The 16171-nt window shown below is 53.6% G+C and overlaps 1 protein-coding gene across 6 annotated transcripts in view; it reads right to left on the reverse strand.

Annotated features, from left to right (window-relative positions):
• The window catches only part of LOC103648027 (uncharacterized), a 32885-nt gene that overhangs the window by 2483 nt on the left and 14231 nt on the right, over positions 1-16171 (reverse strand). Inside the window, exon 1 of one of the 6 annotated variants that reach the window (XM_008672530.2) lies at positions 1-445. The exons of the other annotated variants lie outside the window; for them this stretch is intronic. Coding sequence (XP_008670752.1) covers positions 1-40 — 40 coding nt within the window. The 5' untranslated portion in view covers positions 41-445. Of the gene's footprint in view, positions 446-16171 lie in introns of those variants that run through there. 6 annotated transcript variants of the gene reach the window in all.

A 16171-nucleotide genomic window follows, 5' to 3' on the forward strand; every position in this document is an offset into this window, starting at 1 on the left:
ATATATCATGAATGACGTTGACTATAATCATTCCACACATTCAATGCAATCATATCTCTAACAGAGTTCCCATTATCCACTTGGCTATTAAGTGACATAACATCATTGCTATAGTAATTGTCTGCTCTAGGAAGATCAACAAAAGTTTCTGGCGATATGTTACTTGTTTGGCTATTCAACCAACCTTCATCCCCGTTGTGCATCCGTATAATATTATGGAACAACACTGCCGCAGCTGGTATTTTCACTTGGTTCCTAATTGGGTGGTGTGTTCCAACTTTTAGAATGGGAAAACGCTTCTTCAAAACTCCTATTGCTCTCTCTATGTGGTTCCGCAATAAAGCATGTCAGTGATTAAACAATTCCTTATAGTTTCTTGGCCGTTGGTGACCATGGCCAAATTCTTTCAAGTGATATCGAACACCACGATACAGTGCAAGGAATGATGGTGTCGGGGACCATAATTAGGGGTACCCTCAAGACTCCTAATTCTCAGCTGGTAACCCCCATCAGCACAAAGCTGCAAAGGCCTGATGGGTGCGACTAAGTCAGGGACCGGTCCATTCGACGGACTCGATCACGCCTCGCCCGAGCCCAGCCTCGGGCAAGGGCAGCCGACCCCGGAGGATCTCCGTCTCGCCTGAGGCCCCCCTCCAGCGACGAACATACTTCCGGCTCGCCCGAGGCCCAGTCTTCGCCAAGAAGCAACCCTGGCCAAATCTCCACGCCAACCGACCAAATCGCAGAGGCATTTAATGCAAAGGTGGCCTGACACCTTTATCCTGACGCGCGTCCTCCAGTCGACAGAGCCGAAGTGACCGCAGTCACTTCGCCGCTCCACTAACCGGCCTGACAGAAGGACAGCGCCGCCTACGCCGCTCCGACTGCTGTGCCGCTCGATAGAGTGAGGCTGACAGGCAGTCAGGCCCGGCCTCAGGCACCATAGGAAACTCCGCTCCGCCCGACCCAGGGCTAGGACTCGGGCTCAGCCCCGGAAGACGGCGAACTCCGCTCCGCCCGACCCAGGGCTCGGACTCGGGCTCAGTCCCGGAAGACGGCGAACTCCGCTCCGCCCGACCCAGGGCTCGGACTCAGGCCCAGTCCCGGAAGACGGTGAACTCCGCTCTGCCCGACTCAGGGCTCGGACTCGGGCTCAGCCCCGTAAGACGGCGAACTCCGCTCCGCCCGACCCAGGGCTCGGACTCGGGCTCAGCCCCGGAAGACGGCGAACTCCGCTCCGCCCGACCCAGGGCTCGGACTCGGGCGCAGCCCCGGAAGACGATGAACTTCGCTTCGCCCGACCCCAGGGCTCGGACTCAGCCCTGGCCTCAGCCGACGGTCTCCGCCTCGCCCGACCCAGGGGCTCGGACTCGACCTCGGCCTCGGAAGACAGACTCGACCTTGACCTCGGAGGAGCCTCCACATCGCCCAACCTAGGGCACGGACCGACCACGTCAACAGGGGGCGCCATCATTACCCTACCCCAAGCTGACTCAGGCTACGGGAAACAAGACCGGCGTCCCATCTGGCTCGCTCCGCCAGACAAGCAATGATGGCGCCTCGCACGCTCTATGACGACGGCGGCTCTCAGCCCCCTTACGGAAGCAAGAGGACGTCAGCAAGGACTCGACAGCTCCGATAGCTGTCCTTCCGCCAAGCTTCAGCGCTCCTCCAACAGCCACGACACCACACGAACCGGGTGCCAAAACCTCTCCGGCTGCCACGATGGCATGTACTTAGGGCGCTAGCTCTCCTCCGCTAGACACGTTAGCACTCTGCTACACCCCCCAATGTACACCTGGATCCTCTCCTTACGCCTATAAAAGGAAGGACCAGGGCCCTCTTACAGAGGGTTGGCCGCGCGGGGAAGAGGACGGGACAGGCGCTCGCTCCTCTCTCCCGCGTGGACGCTTGTAACCCCCTACTGCAAGCGCACCCGACCTGGGCGCGGGACAAAAACACGAAGGCCGCGGGATTTCCACCTCCCTCTCTCGCTCCGGCTGCCCTTTCTTCCCCCCTTCGCGCTCCATCTCGCGTCGACCCATCTGGGCTGGGGCACGCGACGACATTTCACTCGTCGGCCCAGGGACCCCGGTCTCGAAACGCCGACAGTTGGCGCGCCAGGTAGGGGCCTGCTGCGTGTTGACGAACAGCTTTCCGTCAAGCTCCAGATGGGCAGTCTCCAGCAACCTTTCCAGCCCGGGACGGTGCTCTGTTTCGGGAGTCTTGAGTTCATGTCCCTCGACGACAGCTACGACATGATACTCCTTCCCCCGCCGTGCGACAGCGACAATGGCGGCCGACAGCCCGCCCGCCGGCGGCGGAATCGACGACGTCTTCCCCGCGTGGTGGAAGAGCAACATTCGAGCTCACCCCGCCCTCTCCCCCGCCGACGGAGGAGGAGGCGGGGCAACCAAGGCTAGGCAGGAGGCGACACCTCGTCGGCTGTCGAGCAAGTCGACGGCGCCGGTGCCCCAACGGGGGGCGTGTCGGGCATCGACCTCGCGTTTGAAACGAAGACGAGCGCCGTCTCCCCGCAACACGCCAATTCCGAACAAACGGACGACGCCAGCACGCTCGCGAAAGGCTTGCTGGGCGTCACCCTCGTACCTGAGACGACGGTGCAGTCAATCCCTGACGTGACTTCGTCACCGCCCATCGACCAAGAGGTACCCACCGGTTCCCATCTCACGCCCTTTGGATTCAGCCTCGACCCGCCAAGCGACTTCGCTTTGGCGGATGCTCTCGTAGAGGCGAGTCCAAACCCTCAGGGGTTTCGTATGCGGTCACCTTGGGACCTGCTCGCGGACGTCTCGACCTATGGCCCCTTGGGGTCTGAGGAAGATGACGAGCCCGACTTCTGTTGGGATTTCTCTGGACTTGGCAACCCCAGTGCCATGCGGGACTTCATGACCGCATGCGACTACTGCCTTTCCGACTGTTCCGACGGTAGCCGCAGCCTCGGCGACAAGGACTGCGGCCCAAGTCGTGAATGTTTCCACGTCGATCTAGGGGGTCCCTCCGAAGGCAACCATCTCGGTATGCCGGAGAACGACAATCTCCCTAGGCCTGTGCCACGCGTTGACATCCTACGGGAGCTAGCTGTGGTCCCTGTTCCAACGGGGGGTCACGACCCACAGCTCGAGCAAATCCACGGGGTGCCGGTCGGGCTCGACGAGGGAGCAGGAGCACTTGAGCCGATCCGCCGGGACGTCGGGCAGGAATGGGCGGGCCAACCTCCGGCCGGAGAAGTGCGCCATCTACCCCAGGGTATCCGGCACCGCATCGCCGACGATGTCAGGGTGAGGCCGCCACCCGCTTCCAGTGGGGTCGGCCAGAACCTGGCTGCAGCAGCAATGCTTCTCCGCGCGATGCCGGAGCCATCAACCACCGAGGGGCGGCGAATCCATGGAGAGCTCAAGAATCTCCTGGAAGGCGCCGCGGTCCGACGAGCCGAGAGCTCCGCCTCCCGAAGGCAGGGGTACCCCTCGGAACATCGCGCCGCGACTTCCCGATTCATGCGGGAAGCCTCGGTCCACACCGGGCGCATGCACAACACAGCGCCTGCGGCCCCGGGTCGCCTCGGCAACGAGCACCATCACCGCGACCGTCGGGCCCACCTCGACGAGAGGGTGCGCCGAGGCTACCACCCTAGGCGTGGGGACGCTACGACAGCGGGGAGGATCGGAGTCCCTCGCCCGAACCACCCGGTCCGCAGGCTTTCAGCCGCGCCATACGACGGGTGCCGTTTCCGACCCGGTTCCGACCCCCGACTACTATCACAAAGTACTCGGGGGAGACGAGACCGGAACTGTGGCTCGCAGACTACCGGCTGGCCTGCCAACTGGGTGGAACGGACGATGACAACCTCATCATCCGCAACCTCCCCCTGTTTCTCTCCGACACCGCTCGCGCCTGGTTGGAGCACCTGCCTCCGGGGTAGATCTCCAACTGGGACGACCTGGTCCAAGCCTTCGCCGGCAATTTCCAGGGCACGTACGTGCGCCCCGAAAACTCCTGGGACCTCTGAAGCTGCCGGCAGCAGCCGAGAGAGTCTCTCCGGGACTACATCCGGCGATTCTCAAAGCAGCGCACCGAGCTGCCCAACATCACCGATTCAGATGTCATCGGCGCGTTCCTCGCCGGCACCACTTGCCGCGACCTGGTCAGCAAGCTGGGTCGAAAGACCCCCACCAGGGCGAGCGAGCTGATGGACATCGCCACCAAGTTCGCCTTTGGCCAGGAGGCGGTTGAGGCTATCTTCCGGAAGGACAAGCAGCCCCAGGGCCGCCCACCAGAAGATGCCCCCGAGGCGTCAACTCAGCGCGGCGCCAAGAAGAAGGGCAAGAAGAAGTCGCAAGCGAAACGCGACGCCGCCGACGCGGACCTTGTCGCCGCCGCCGAGTACAAGAACCCTCGGAAACCCCCCGGAGGTGCCAACCTCTTCGACAAGATGCTCAAGGAGCCGTGCCCCTATCATCAGGGGCCCATCAAGCACACCCTTGAGGAGTGCGCCATGCTTCGGCGCCACTTCCACAGGGTCGGGCCACCCGCGGAGGGTGGCAGGGCTCGCGACGACGACAAGAAGGAAGATCACCAGGCAGGAGAGTTCCCCGAGGTCCGCGACTGCTTCATGATCTACGGTGGGCAAGCGGCGAACGCCTCGGCTCGGCACCACAAGCAAGAGCGTCGGGAGGTCTATTCAGTAAAGGTGGCGGCGCCAGTCTACCTAGACTGGTCCGACAAGCCCATCACCTTCGACCAAGCCGACCACCCCGACCACGTGCCGAGCCCGGGGAAATACCCGCTCGTCGTCGACCCGTCATCGGCGACGTCAGGCTCACCAAGGTCCTCATGGACGGAGGCAGTGTCACACCCGGTTTTGGAAGGTAAACCGAATGCGAACTATGTACGTGCCAGGATCAGAACTCACGTACACAACGATTACATAAATGAACATCAACGCACATTGCTCGAATAATAACATAAAAGAGTATTAACTTATTACATCACAGAGTCATAGACATCCACATAGTCATCAACTTAACAGATAAATCAAAGTGCTAGCGAAACGCAGTAAAGATAAGGCCTTCACAGGCAGCTGACTGGGGGTTGCCGCCAACCCGCACCTAGAACTCGTCATAGTCTTGGAACTCCTAGAAGTCTCCTTCCACGGCTTCGTCTTCTCCTGAGCAGTGGTTACAATGTGGACAACCTGATGTTTTGTGGTAAAGCAAGGATGAGTACACATCAACGTACTCAGCAAATGCCCCGTTTGGCTGAAGTGGACTAGCTTGATGTGGGGTTAGGCTCAAGCAGTTGCTTTTAGTTGGTCAAGTATTTATTGTTAGTAGAAGCCAGATTTTATCATGAAGCCCAAATTATAAACCCGAAAAGTACCTCCTCGGAGAGGAAATACTAGAATACATAATTAAAGTCACCCTCAGTAACCATCATCATTAAAGTCATCATCTGAAGTGCATCCGGAGTATCTCTAATCAAAGAGGATCCCAAGGCTGCTCTTAACCGTGAGCACGGCTGATATATCAGTTTCACTACCCTCTACAGAGGTCGCACACTTTACCCATGAGCCATGATTCCCGTTCTGCCCGGGGAGAGCTAATCCCCATTGACCACTACCTAGGTGATCCGGCAGGGTATCACTACGTAGCTGTTACAAAGATTCCCTAGAGGTCATAGCTGCCCGTTAGGTTTCTCCAGTTTGATAAACACAGTACCCCTCCCCGCAGGAGAGTGACTAACAAAAGCAAAACGAAAGAACCTCGGCACTCAGCCTCGGCAGAGCAAGCACTGTGCCTGGACCCCATTGACGGCACGACGGCGAAGCAACTACATCCCTAGTTCCTCTAATTAATTAGCTAAGGGCATCCCATTTCACCCTCATGGTTGCACTGTTATCCCGGGTGGTCTCTCAACGAACAGGTCCTTACGGAGAGGTACTCAGGAAACAGCCTGAGCCCCCTAGGGTATCACAAGATCACCAATATCATCAGGATAACAGTATAGTATCATAAATAGTCACATCATGTTCATTGATTAGGTTAAGGCAATAGCAAAATGCTAACCATAATAATAACCCAAAAGATCATCAAGGATAAGGTAAAGTATAAAGCTAGTCAATCCTTAGGTTTCAATTAAGTAATGCGGGAAAGTGAATTATAAGTGAATAGGACATAATGGGTCAGAGGACACTTGCCTTCACCAAACTGCTGATCAGGGACTTCTTCTGCAACTTCCTCGGGAAACACAGACTGCCCGTTGTCTACGTAAAGTAATCATTCATTCTATGCACTTGGGAAATAACAAACAAAAGCAATAAACCAAACATATGCAGCAGAGAGATCACAAGTTCACAGTAGAAAAGGATTGGCAATCTGGTGTTCCCTAGGTCTAGGGTAGATGACTATACAAAATGATTCATTATCCACTAATCAGGTCTAAGTCAGTGGTGGGGTTAAATCATTACATGGTGTTAAGTCCATAAATTTAGGCGCTCCAACTTTTATTAAAATCTACTATCTTCTATTTACCTCAAATAGGGTTCCAATAACATTAATTTTACTCCAATGATCAACTATTATTTGGGACATAGAAACAGCAGGGAAACATTGTTTAAATAGATAGATAAGAATATTATGAACATTTTGCAATTTGAAGCACCTAATTTGGAGTTCATATGACAAAGTTATGAATTTTACAAGATTAGGGATTAAAATATGCCTTAAATACTTATTTTGGATTAAATAAAAGGTCCGAGGACCTAACTGCGAAGATCTAGGGACGGCGGGTTAATTTGCAGAAAGGCGGGGGTCTCTTTAAGAAAATGCGCGGGCGAAGGGGTATCAGGCTCTTATAGCCGTTGGATCTCAGATCAACGCCCGAGATTAGATCCGCGGGCGGGCGCGCGAGCGCGCGGCGGCCTGAGCGGCTGACAGGCGGGGCCAGGCGGGCAGCGCGGGGCGGACGACTGACAGGCGGGGCCGGGCGGACAGCGCGGGGCCGGGCGGACAGCGCGGGGCGGACGGCTGACAGGCGGGGCCCCAAATGGCAGGAAGGCGGGGTGCGGGGGGGGGGGGGGAACGGCTCTGGGCCGTTGGATCTCAGGCGGACGGCTAGGGTTGGGCTCGGCCTATTTGAAACAGGGCCGTCCGATCTAAGCTGGACGGTGGAGATCTGGCGGCCGGCTTCTGTCCTCCCCTCCGGCTAGCAGAGGCGGCGGCGCCCGTTCCCGCGGCGGAGAACTCGTCGGAGACGAGGGACGCGGGGGCTCTGCGGGTCCTTGGGGCGACCTGGATGGCCGGGGAGGTTGGGGAGAGCGCGGGGAACCTTTCGGTGGGGACTAGGTCGGGGCAGGGGCACTGGAGGGGGCGGCCCACGGCGAAGCGGCTCGGCGGTGGCGCTAAAGGACTCCGGCGAGGAATTAAACGCAGCGGGGGGCAATAAAAAGGAAGGGAGAGGGCGGGGGAAGGTTCCTTACCTCAAGGCGAACTCTGGGGACTCCTCGGTCGCGACGAAGGCGCGGCGGCAACCCGAGTCGACGGTGGCGGACCTCGGCGGCTGCGCAGAGAACGGCGGGTGAGCGCGGGCAGAGGAATTCAGAGAGGGAGAGGGGAAATTGGGGCGTGTCCCGGGTTGCGGACGTCGGGGCAAAGCTCACCGTGGCAGAAGGCACGGCGGGGCTCCAACGGCGACGGAGAAACGGGCTCGGGCGACGGCGGTTAATGGCGGCGGCGCTTTGGCGTGTGAGCAGCGTGGGCGAGGTGGAAGGGAGGTCTGCATGTGCGCAAATGAGGGAGGGGGGAGATGGTGGGCTAGGCTCCGGGCTCAAGTGGCCGAGGGCGAGGTGGTTGCGAGCTCCACGCGCGACGTGGGCACGGAGTCCGCGGCACGCGCGGCTCGGGGCGGCGGTTACGCGGAGACGGAAGAGCTGACAGCTCGAGCCCGCGAGTAGAGAGAGCGGGGGAAGCGGGCGCGGGTAAGGCGATCGCGCTGACGAGCGGGCTCGCCAGGGCAGAGAGAGAAGAGGGGGAAGGAGGGCGCGCGCGCGGGATGGGCCAGATGGGCCGAAAGGCCGAGGGGGCGGGGGATGTGGGCTTCTTTCCTTTTTCTTTTATTCTGGCATTTGTTTTCCCTTTTCTTTTTATTTACTCTATTTGATTCAAATCTAAATGGGCCACTAATTCAAATTAGCATTTCTAAGTATTATGCACCAAACAAAAGTGAAATTTAGGGTTTGACATGACGCCACAATACATACTCCTTGGAGTTTTAGTCTAATAGACTATAATTACATGAAGTAAATAGCCACTTTTCTTCTATAGAAAAGAGAAAGAGGGGATTGGGAAGGGTGTGAAAAGAGAAGTAACACCTGAATTTGTGAATATGAGCAAAGAAATTTTATACCCCCAAATTCAGGGTGTTACAAACCTATCCCCCTTAAAAGAATCTCGCCTCGAGATTCAAGGTTGGTCAGCAAAGAGTTCAGGGTATTTGGCCTTCAGATCATCTTCTCGTTCCCAGGTTGCTTCTTCCTCAGAGTGGTGGCCCCATCTGACTTTGCACATTCTGATGGTGTTTCTCCGGGTGACTCTGTCTGCAAACTCCAGAATCTGCGTTTGCTTCTCTACGTAGGTCAGATCCTCTTGGACTTCCAAGTCCTCCACGGACAACTGTTCTTCTGGTACTCGCAGACACTTCTTCAATTGCGACACGTGGAACACATTGTGCACTGCTGACAAACTTTCTGGTAGGTTGAGCTGATAGGCCACTTCTCCACGCTTTGCTTGGATCTGATATGGTCCAACGTACCGGGGTGCTAACTTGCCTTTAACTCCGAACCTTCTGACTCCTCTGATAGGTGACACCTTCAGATAGACGTAATCTCCCACTTCAAAACTCAGTTCTCTTCTCCTTCTGTCAGCATAGCTTCGCTGTCTTGATTGTGCTATCTTCAGATTCTCCCGAACCATTTTGATATTCTCTTCGGCTTCAAGCAAGATGTCGGGGCCAAACACCTGTCTCTCTCCAGGCTGGTCTCAATGCAGCGGAGTCCTACAACTCCGTCCATAGAGTGCCTGAAACAGTGACATCTTCAAGCTGGCCTGGTAACTATTATTGTAGGAGAATTCTGCATAAGGTAACCTTTTGTCCCATCCTGACTTGTCTTGCAACGCACATGCTCTCAACATATCTTCTAGGATCTGATTAGTTCTTTCAGTCTGACCGTCTGTCTGCGGGTGATAAGCCGAGCTGAAGTTCAAATGTGTGCCCAAAGCTTCTTGTAGCTGCTGCAAAAAATGAGAGGTGAACTGTGTTCCTCGATCTGACACTATCTTCTTCAGCACGCCATGAAGGCAGACAATCCGTGACATGTATAACTCAGCTAGCGTTGCTCCGGTGTATGTTGTCTTCACGGGTATGAAATGGGCCACCTTTGTTAAGCGGTCCACAACCACCCAGATGGAATCATAGCCGGCCCGGGTACGAGGTAGGCCAACTATAAAATCCATCCCGATCTCATCCCACTTCCACTGAGGAATCCGCAATGGCTGCAACAGTCCGACGGGCCTTTGATGCTCTGCTTTGGTTCTTTGACAGCTATCACAGATGGCGACATATTCTGCGATCTCTCTTTTCATGCCATACCACCAAAACCTCCTTTTTAAATCCTGATACATCTTCTCACTTCCAGGGTGGATGGAATAGGCTGTCTCATGAGCTTCCTTAAGGATCAGCTCCCGAATAGGTTTGAGGTCGGGAACACACAATCGGTCCTTGAACCATATCACTCCCTCTTCATCCTCTCGAAAGTCTTTGCCTCTTCCTTCTAAGATCAGCTGCCGGATCTTGTTGATGTTTTCATCATCCTTCTGCCCTTCTTTGATCTCCCGTTCTAGGGTGGGTTCTAATTCCACTGTTACTCCTTGCGTACTGTTCAGAAAACTGAGACTCAGTCTGTCGAACTCCTTGGCCAACTCATATGACATTGGGTACGTGGCCATCATATTGACTCGACTCTTCCTGCTCAGAGCATCTGCAACAACATTGGCTTTGCCTGGATGGTAGTGTATCTCCAACTCGTAGTCTTTGATCAATTCCAACCACCTTCGCTGCCTCATGTTTAACTCTGACTGGGTGAATATGTACTTCAGACTTTTATGATCTGTGTAGATGTCGCACTTCTGCCCATACAGGTAATGTCTCCATGTCTTTAACGCATGAACCACTGCTGCCAACTCCAGGTCGTGTGTGGGGTAATTTTTCTCATGGATCTTCAGCTGTCGAGATGAGTATGCTACAACTCTTCCTTCTTGCATTAGCACACATCCCAATCCGGTGTAAGAAGCATCGCAGTACACCGAGAATGGCTTGTGAACATCAGGCAGAACTAACACAGGTGCTGTAGTCAATCTATTTTTCAGTTCTTCAAATGCTTCTTGACACTTTTGGGTCCACTTAAACTCAACTTTCTTCGCTAGTAACGCTGTCATTGGTCTAGCAATCTTTGAAAAGCCTTCAATGAAACACCTATAGTATCCGGCCATTCCAATGAAGCTCTTGATCCCACGAACATCCTTCGGTGCTTTCCAGTTCAGGATATCTGCTACCTTCTTTGGATCCACTGCTAACCCATCTTGGTTTATGATGTGACCCAGAAACAAGACTTCATGAATCCAAAACTCGCATTTGCTCAGCTTGGCATACAACAGATGCTCTCGAAGCCTTTGCAATACCATCTTCAAATGCTCCACATGATCTTCCTCACTTTGAGAGTATATGAGAATATCATCGATGAACACTACCACAAACTTGTCTAGATAGTCCATGAACACGATGTTCATCAGATACATAAAGAAGGCTGGCGCATTTGTCAAACCAAAGGACATAACTGTGAACTCATATAACCCATACTTGGTGATGAATGCTGTCTTCGGTATGTCCGAGGGTCGGATTCTGAGTTGATGGTAACCTGATCTCAGATCTATCTTCGAGAATACGCTGGCACCTCTGAGCTGGTCAAACAGATCTTCTATTCTTGGCAGGGGGTACTTGTTCTTAACAGTGACTTCATTCAGGGCTCTGTAATCTATGCACATCCTTTTGGTACCATCTTTCTTCTCTACAAACAACACTGGAGCGGCCCAAGGCGAGGTGCTTGGTCTGATGTAACCCTTCTCTAACATCTCATCTATCTGCTTCTTGAGTTCCACCAATTCTGGTCCAGACACTCGATAGGCTCTTTTGGAAATGGGGGCGATACCAGGGATAAGCTCTATGGCAAATTCGACTTTTCTCTCGGGCGGCATGCCCGTTAGCTCTTCGGGAAACACATCCGGAAAGTCCGACACAACCTTGATAGCCTCGAGCGGGTTGGTCTCCTTACTATCAACTAAAATCTGGTGACAAACTCCCTCCGCTGATTTAGGCATCTTTAGCTCAGCCACTACCTCCTCTCCGGACGGGGACTTCAATGTTACGGTCCTCTTGTCACAGCTAACATTCGCTTCATATTTCATTAACCAATTCATCCCTAGGATGACATCTACCCCAGGGGTGTCTATTACTATTAGGTCACTGGGGAACCCTATCCCCCTTATTTCCACCCTTATATTTGAGCATATTTTATCTGTTTGCACTTTGCCACCAACCGAATTAATCCTCATGGGCGGCATCATTGCCTCCACTGAGATGTTATGCACTTCTACCCACGTTGCAGTGACAAATGAATGAGTTGCACCAGTATCAAATAGCACTTTTGCGGAATGAGATTTGACTGAGAACATACCTACTGCCACATCTGGTGCATCCTGGATTGCTTCGGCCTCCAAGTGGTTCACCTTTCCACGGTTGTACGCTTGGCCACGATTGCCTGCTGCCTGCTGCAGTACACCTTGCCTTGTTGGAGCATTGGGGTTGGTCTGCTGCTGCGCCATCTTCTTTGGACACTGCATCACCCAGTGGCCTTGTTCTCCACAGTGGAAACATCCTCTGCCTCCTCATTATGCTGGGGCTGCTTGGTTGTTCTGATTTGCTGCGGGGGCAGGAAGGCGAGGTGCCTGGTTGTTCTGCTTCTGATACTGATTACCTCCCTGCTGGCTGTTCTGACGATACTGCTGCTGTTGTGGGTACTGCCTCTGAAACTGCTGCTGATGCGGGCGCTGACTCTGATGTTGATATCCCTGTGGGTGACCGGGCCTGCCTTGCTGAGATGAACTGCCTGAGAAGCGAGGATGGCTGATGCTTCTGGACTGGGGTCCACTCATCTTGCGCTTCCGATCTTCCATATCCTTACGCTTCTTCTCAGTCATAACTGCCCTATCGATCAGGTGCTGGAAGGTGGGGAAGGTGTGATTCATCAGCTGGTAATGCAGGGGATCCACCAAACCCCTCATGAACCTGTACTGCCTTTTAGCATCAGTGTTGACATCTTCAGGTGCATAACGAGACAGCTGCAGAAACTTGTCTCTGTATTCACTAACGGACAGGGGTCCCTGCTTCAGAGCCAGAAACTCCTCCTTCTTCACGATCATCAGTCCCTCTGGCACATGGTACCTGCGGAAACTCTCGCTGAATTCTTCCCAGGTGATGGCTTCGGGGTCAGCATGGGTAGCGAGGTAGGACTCCCACCAGGACTGGGCTGCTCCCCTTAGCTGACGGGGACCGTACAGAACCTTCTCCCTGTCGTCACATTGGGCGGTGCACAGTTCCCTTTCCACTGCGCGCAGCCAGTCTTCTACATCCATGGGGTCAGCAGAATGGGCGAAGGTAGGAGGGTGCCCTCTCATGAACTCGCCACGCTTATCCCGTGGCATCTGGGGCATCTGCACTTGCATCTGGGGTTGTGGTTGCTGTTGAGCCTGCTGCATGGCTGCCAGAGTCTGCCCAATAGCCTGCACTGCCTGAGTCTGCATCAAGAACATCTGCTCCACGGTCATCGAGGGTGGTGGGGGAGGCTGCCTCTGATGTTCCTCCTGCTGGGCATGCTGCTCTTGCTGAGCACGCCTGTTGCATCGGCGCCTGTTGTCAGACATCTGTGGAAGACATTCATACATCAGCATTGATCTTACAATCCTTCCGCATAAGAAAAGGGAATACAGAATTCTTCATGACACTGAGTAAACAAAGAGCTTCACTGATCCTCATTATGATCCAATACAACTTCTCAGATAAAAAGGAAAGTAGAAGTAAATGGTTTCCCAACTAAATAACTGACTTCATTAACATCACTAACTAGGCCAAACTGCAGGGGAAACCCACAGGTTGGCAACAGTCATTACAAAGATTCAAATCCAGCACAAGTTCACCATAACAAGCATGTAAGCAACTGATAAGCAAACTAAACTAAATGTAAGCATATGATAAGCAAACTAAACTGACTATCTAAGACTGAGACATCTGACTTAAGAATTATTACAAACTCCGACGCTAACGATCTAAGGATCCAGATCTATCCTGGTCTTACAGGCAGGGGAACCATAAGTGTGGTGACCACGTGACCACGAGCGGTATGGGTGCTGAGTCCCAACAGGAGCGGGGGAACCACCCTCCTGGTGGCGGCGCTCTGCCAGCTCAGCACGCAACTCAGCGATCTCCGTTTGAGCCCTGCTTAGCTCGTCCAGAGAGTGATCCAGCTCGGTGTTAAGTACAGCGACTAGGTTGACTGTGCTGCTCAACCTAGGGTTACCCTCACCAACAGGTGAGACAACCACACTCTCTGTGCTGCCAGTAGGACGGCGGGGGTAGTACCTAAGGTTAAGACCGTCGGCCACCCCATCGAACAAGGAACAGTACTGGGAGAGTGCACGCCGTGCTGCATCCTGCATAGCTGCCTCTGCAGTGTCCCTCTCGGAGATGGAGTAATGCTCCGAAACGGCCTCTGCACCCCGGAGGTCATCCTCCGGACGGCGAACTAGGCAGATAGCCTCCCAGCGGTCCGGGTACCTTCTGCGACTGTGCTGGTAGACCACACAACGATACTCGATCGACCAGGTGTGCCGGTCGAAAGCCTGGCGCAGCAAGGTGTCGAGTGCGTCGTGGAAGTGACAACCGCGAGCGGCGTCACGGGTGATGGGTCGGGCGACCCATCCTTCCGCCTCCTGCGGCTCAGAGGACTCCGTGCTGTGGTCTGAGTCATCGTCGTCGGGGTCTCCTCCAGGACCTCCTCCAGCAGCCGAGGCGTCCCGCGGTGGTGCAGGGGGCGCCTCCAGCTGGGGAGCAGAGGAGCGGCGCCTCACGGACTCCACCTCCTGCTGAGGTGGGGAGGAAGAGCCCTGCTGCTCTCTGTGCTGACGCCGGTGTTCCTGCTCCTCACGCAGGCGGTGGTGCAGTCTCTCCAGGTGACTCGACTGACCGGACACGGTGCGACGCAGAGGACGCTCCGCAAGTCGAGACGGCAGGAAAGGAATCACCGACTTACGTGCAGTGTGTCTAAGACGAGCCATCTACAAAAGACACCGTAAGCACAAGAGTAAGAACAGAACTAATATGACATGTGCATAAACCATAGACAGAACAAAATAAAATTTTAACAAGGTATAATATAGTATATATATGTAGTAAAACATAGGGTTGGTCGAGGTGACCGACTTTTGAAGTAACATCAGAGGTCAAGGTGAGAGAGAAGGTCAATAGTCCTTAGTTCGACCAGTGCTACTCTAGGTTAGCGGTCCTACAGTCAGCACGGCTTTGATACCACTTATGTCACACCCGGTTTTGGAAGGTAAACCGAATGCGAACTATGTACGTGCCAGGATCAGAACTCACGTACACAGCGGTTACATAAATGAACATCAACGCACATTGCTCGAATAATAACATAAAAGAGTATTAACTTATTACATCACAGAGTCATAGACATCCACATAGTCATCAACTTAACAGATAAATCAAAGTGCTAGCGAAACGCAGTAAAGATAAGGCCTTCACAGGCAGCTGACTGGGGTTGCCGCCAACCCGCACCTAGAACTCGTCATAGTCTTGGAACTCCTGGAAGTCTCCTTCCACGGCTTCGTCTTCTCCTGAGCAGTGGTTACAATGTGGACAACCTGGTGTTTTATGGTAAAGCAAGGATGAGTACACATCAACGTACTCAGCAAATGCCCCGTTTGGCTGAAGTGGACTAGCTTTATGTGGGGTTAGGCTCAAGCAGTTGCTTTTAGTTGGTCAAGTATTTATTGTTAGTAGAAGCCAGATTTTATCATGAAGCCCAAATTATAAACCCGAAAAGTACCTCCTCGGAGAGGAAATACTAGAATACATAATTAAAGTCACCCTCAGTAACCATCATCATTAAAGTCATCATCTGAAGTGCATCCGGAGTATCTCTAATCAAAGAGGATCCCAAGGCTACTCTTAACCGTGAGCACGGCTGATATATCAGTTTCACTACCCTCTGCAGAGGTCACACACTTTACCCATGAGCCATGATTCCCGTTCTGCCCGGGGAGAGCTAATCCCCATTGACCACTACCTAGGTGATCCGGCAGGGTATCACTACGTAGCTGTTACAAAGATTCCCTAGAGGTCATAGCTGCACGTTAGGTTTCTCCAGTTTGATAAACACAGTACCCCTCCCCGCAGGAGAGTGACTAACAAAAGCAAAACGAAAGAACCTCGGCACTCAGCCTCGGCAGAGCAAGCACTGTGCCTGGACCCCATTGACGGCACGACGGCGAAGCAACTACATCCCTAGTTCCTCTAATTAATTAGCTAAGGGCATCCCATTTCACCCTCATGGTTGCACTGTTATCCCGGGTGGTCTCTCAACGAACAGGTCCTTACGGAGAGGTACTCAGGAAACAGCCTGAGCCCCCTAGGGTATCACAAGATCACCAATATCATCAGGATAACAGTATAGTATCATAAATAGTCACATCATGTTCATTGATTAGGTTAAGGCAATAGCAAAATGCTAACCATAATAATAACCCAAAAGATCATCAAGGATAAGGTAAAGTATAAAGCTAGTCAATCCTTAGGTTTCAATTAAGTAATGCGGGAAAGTGAATTATAAGTGAATAGGACATAATGGGTCAGAGGACACTTGCCTTCACCAAACTGCTGATCAGGGACTTCTTCCGCAACTTCCTCGGGAAACACAGACTGCCCGTTGTCTACGTAAAGTAATCATTCATTCTATGCACTTGGGAAA

Source organism: Zea mays, chromosome 2, assembly GCF_902167145.1.
Source record: "Zea mays cultivar B73 chromosome 2, Zm-B73-REFERENCE-NAM-5.0, whole genome shotgun sequence".
NCBI lineage: Eukaryota > Viridiplantae > Streptophyta > Magnoliopsida > Poales > Poaceae > Zea > Zea mays.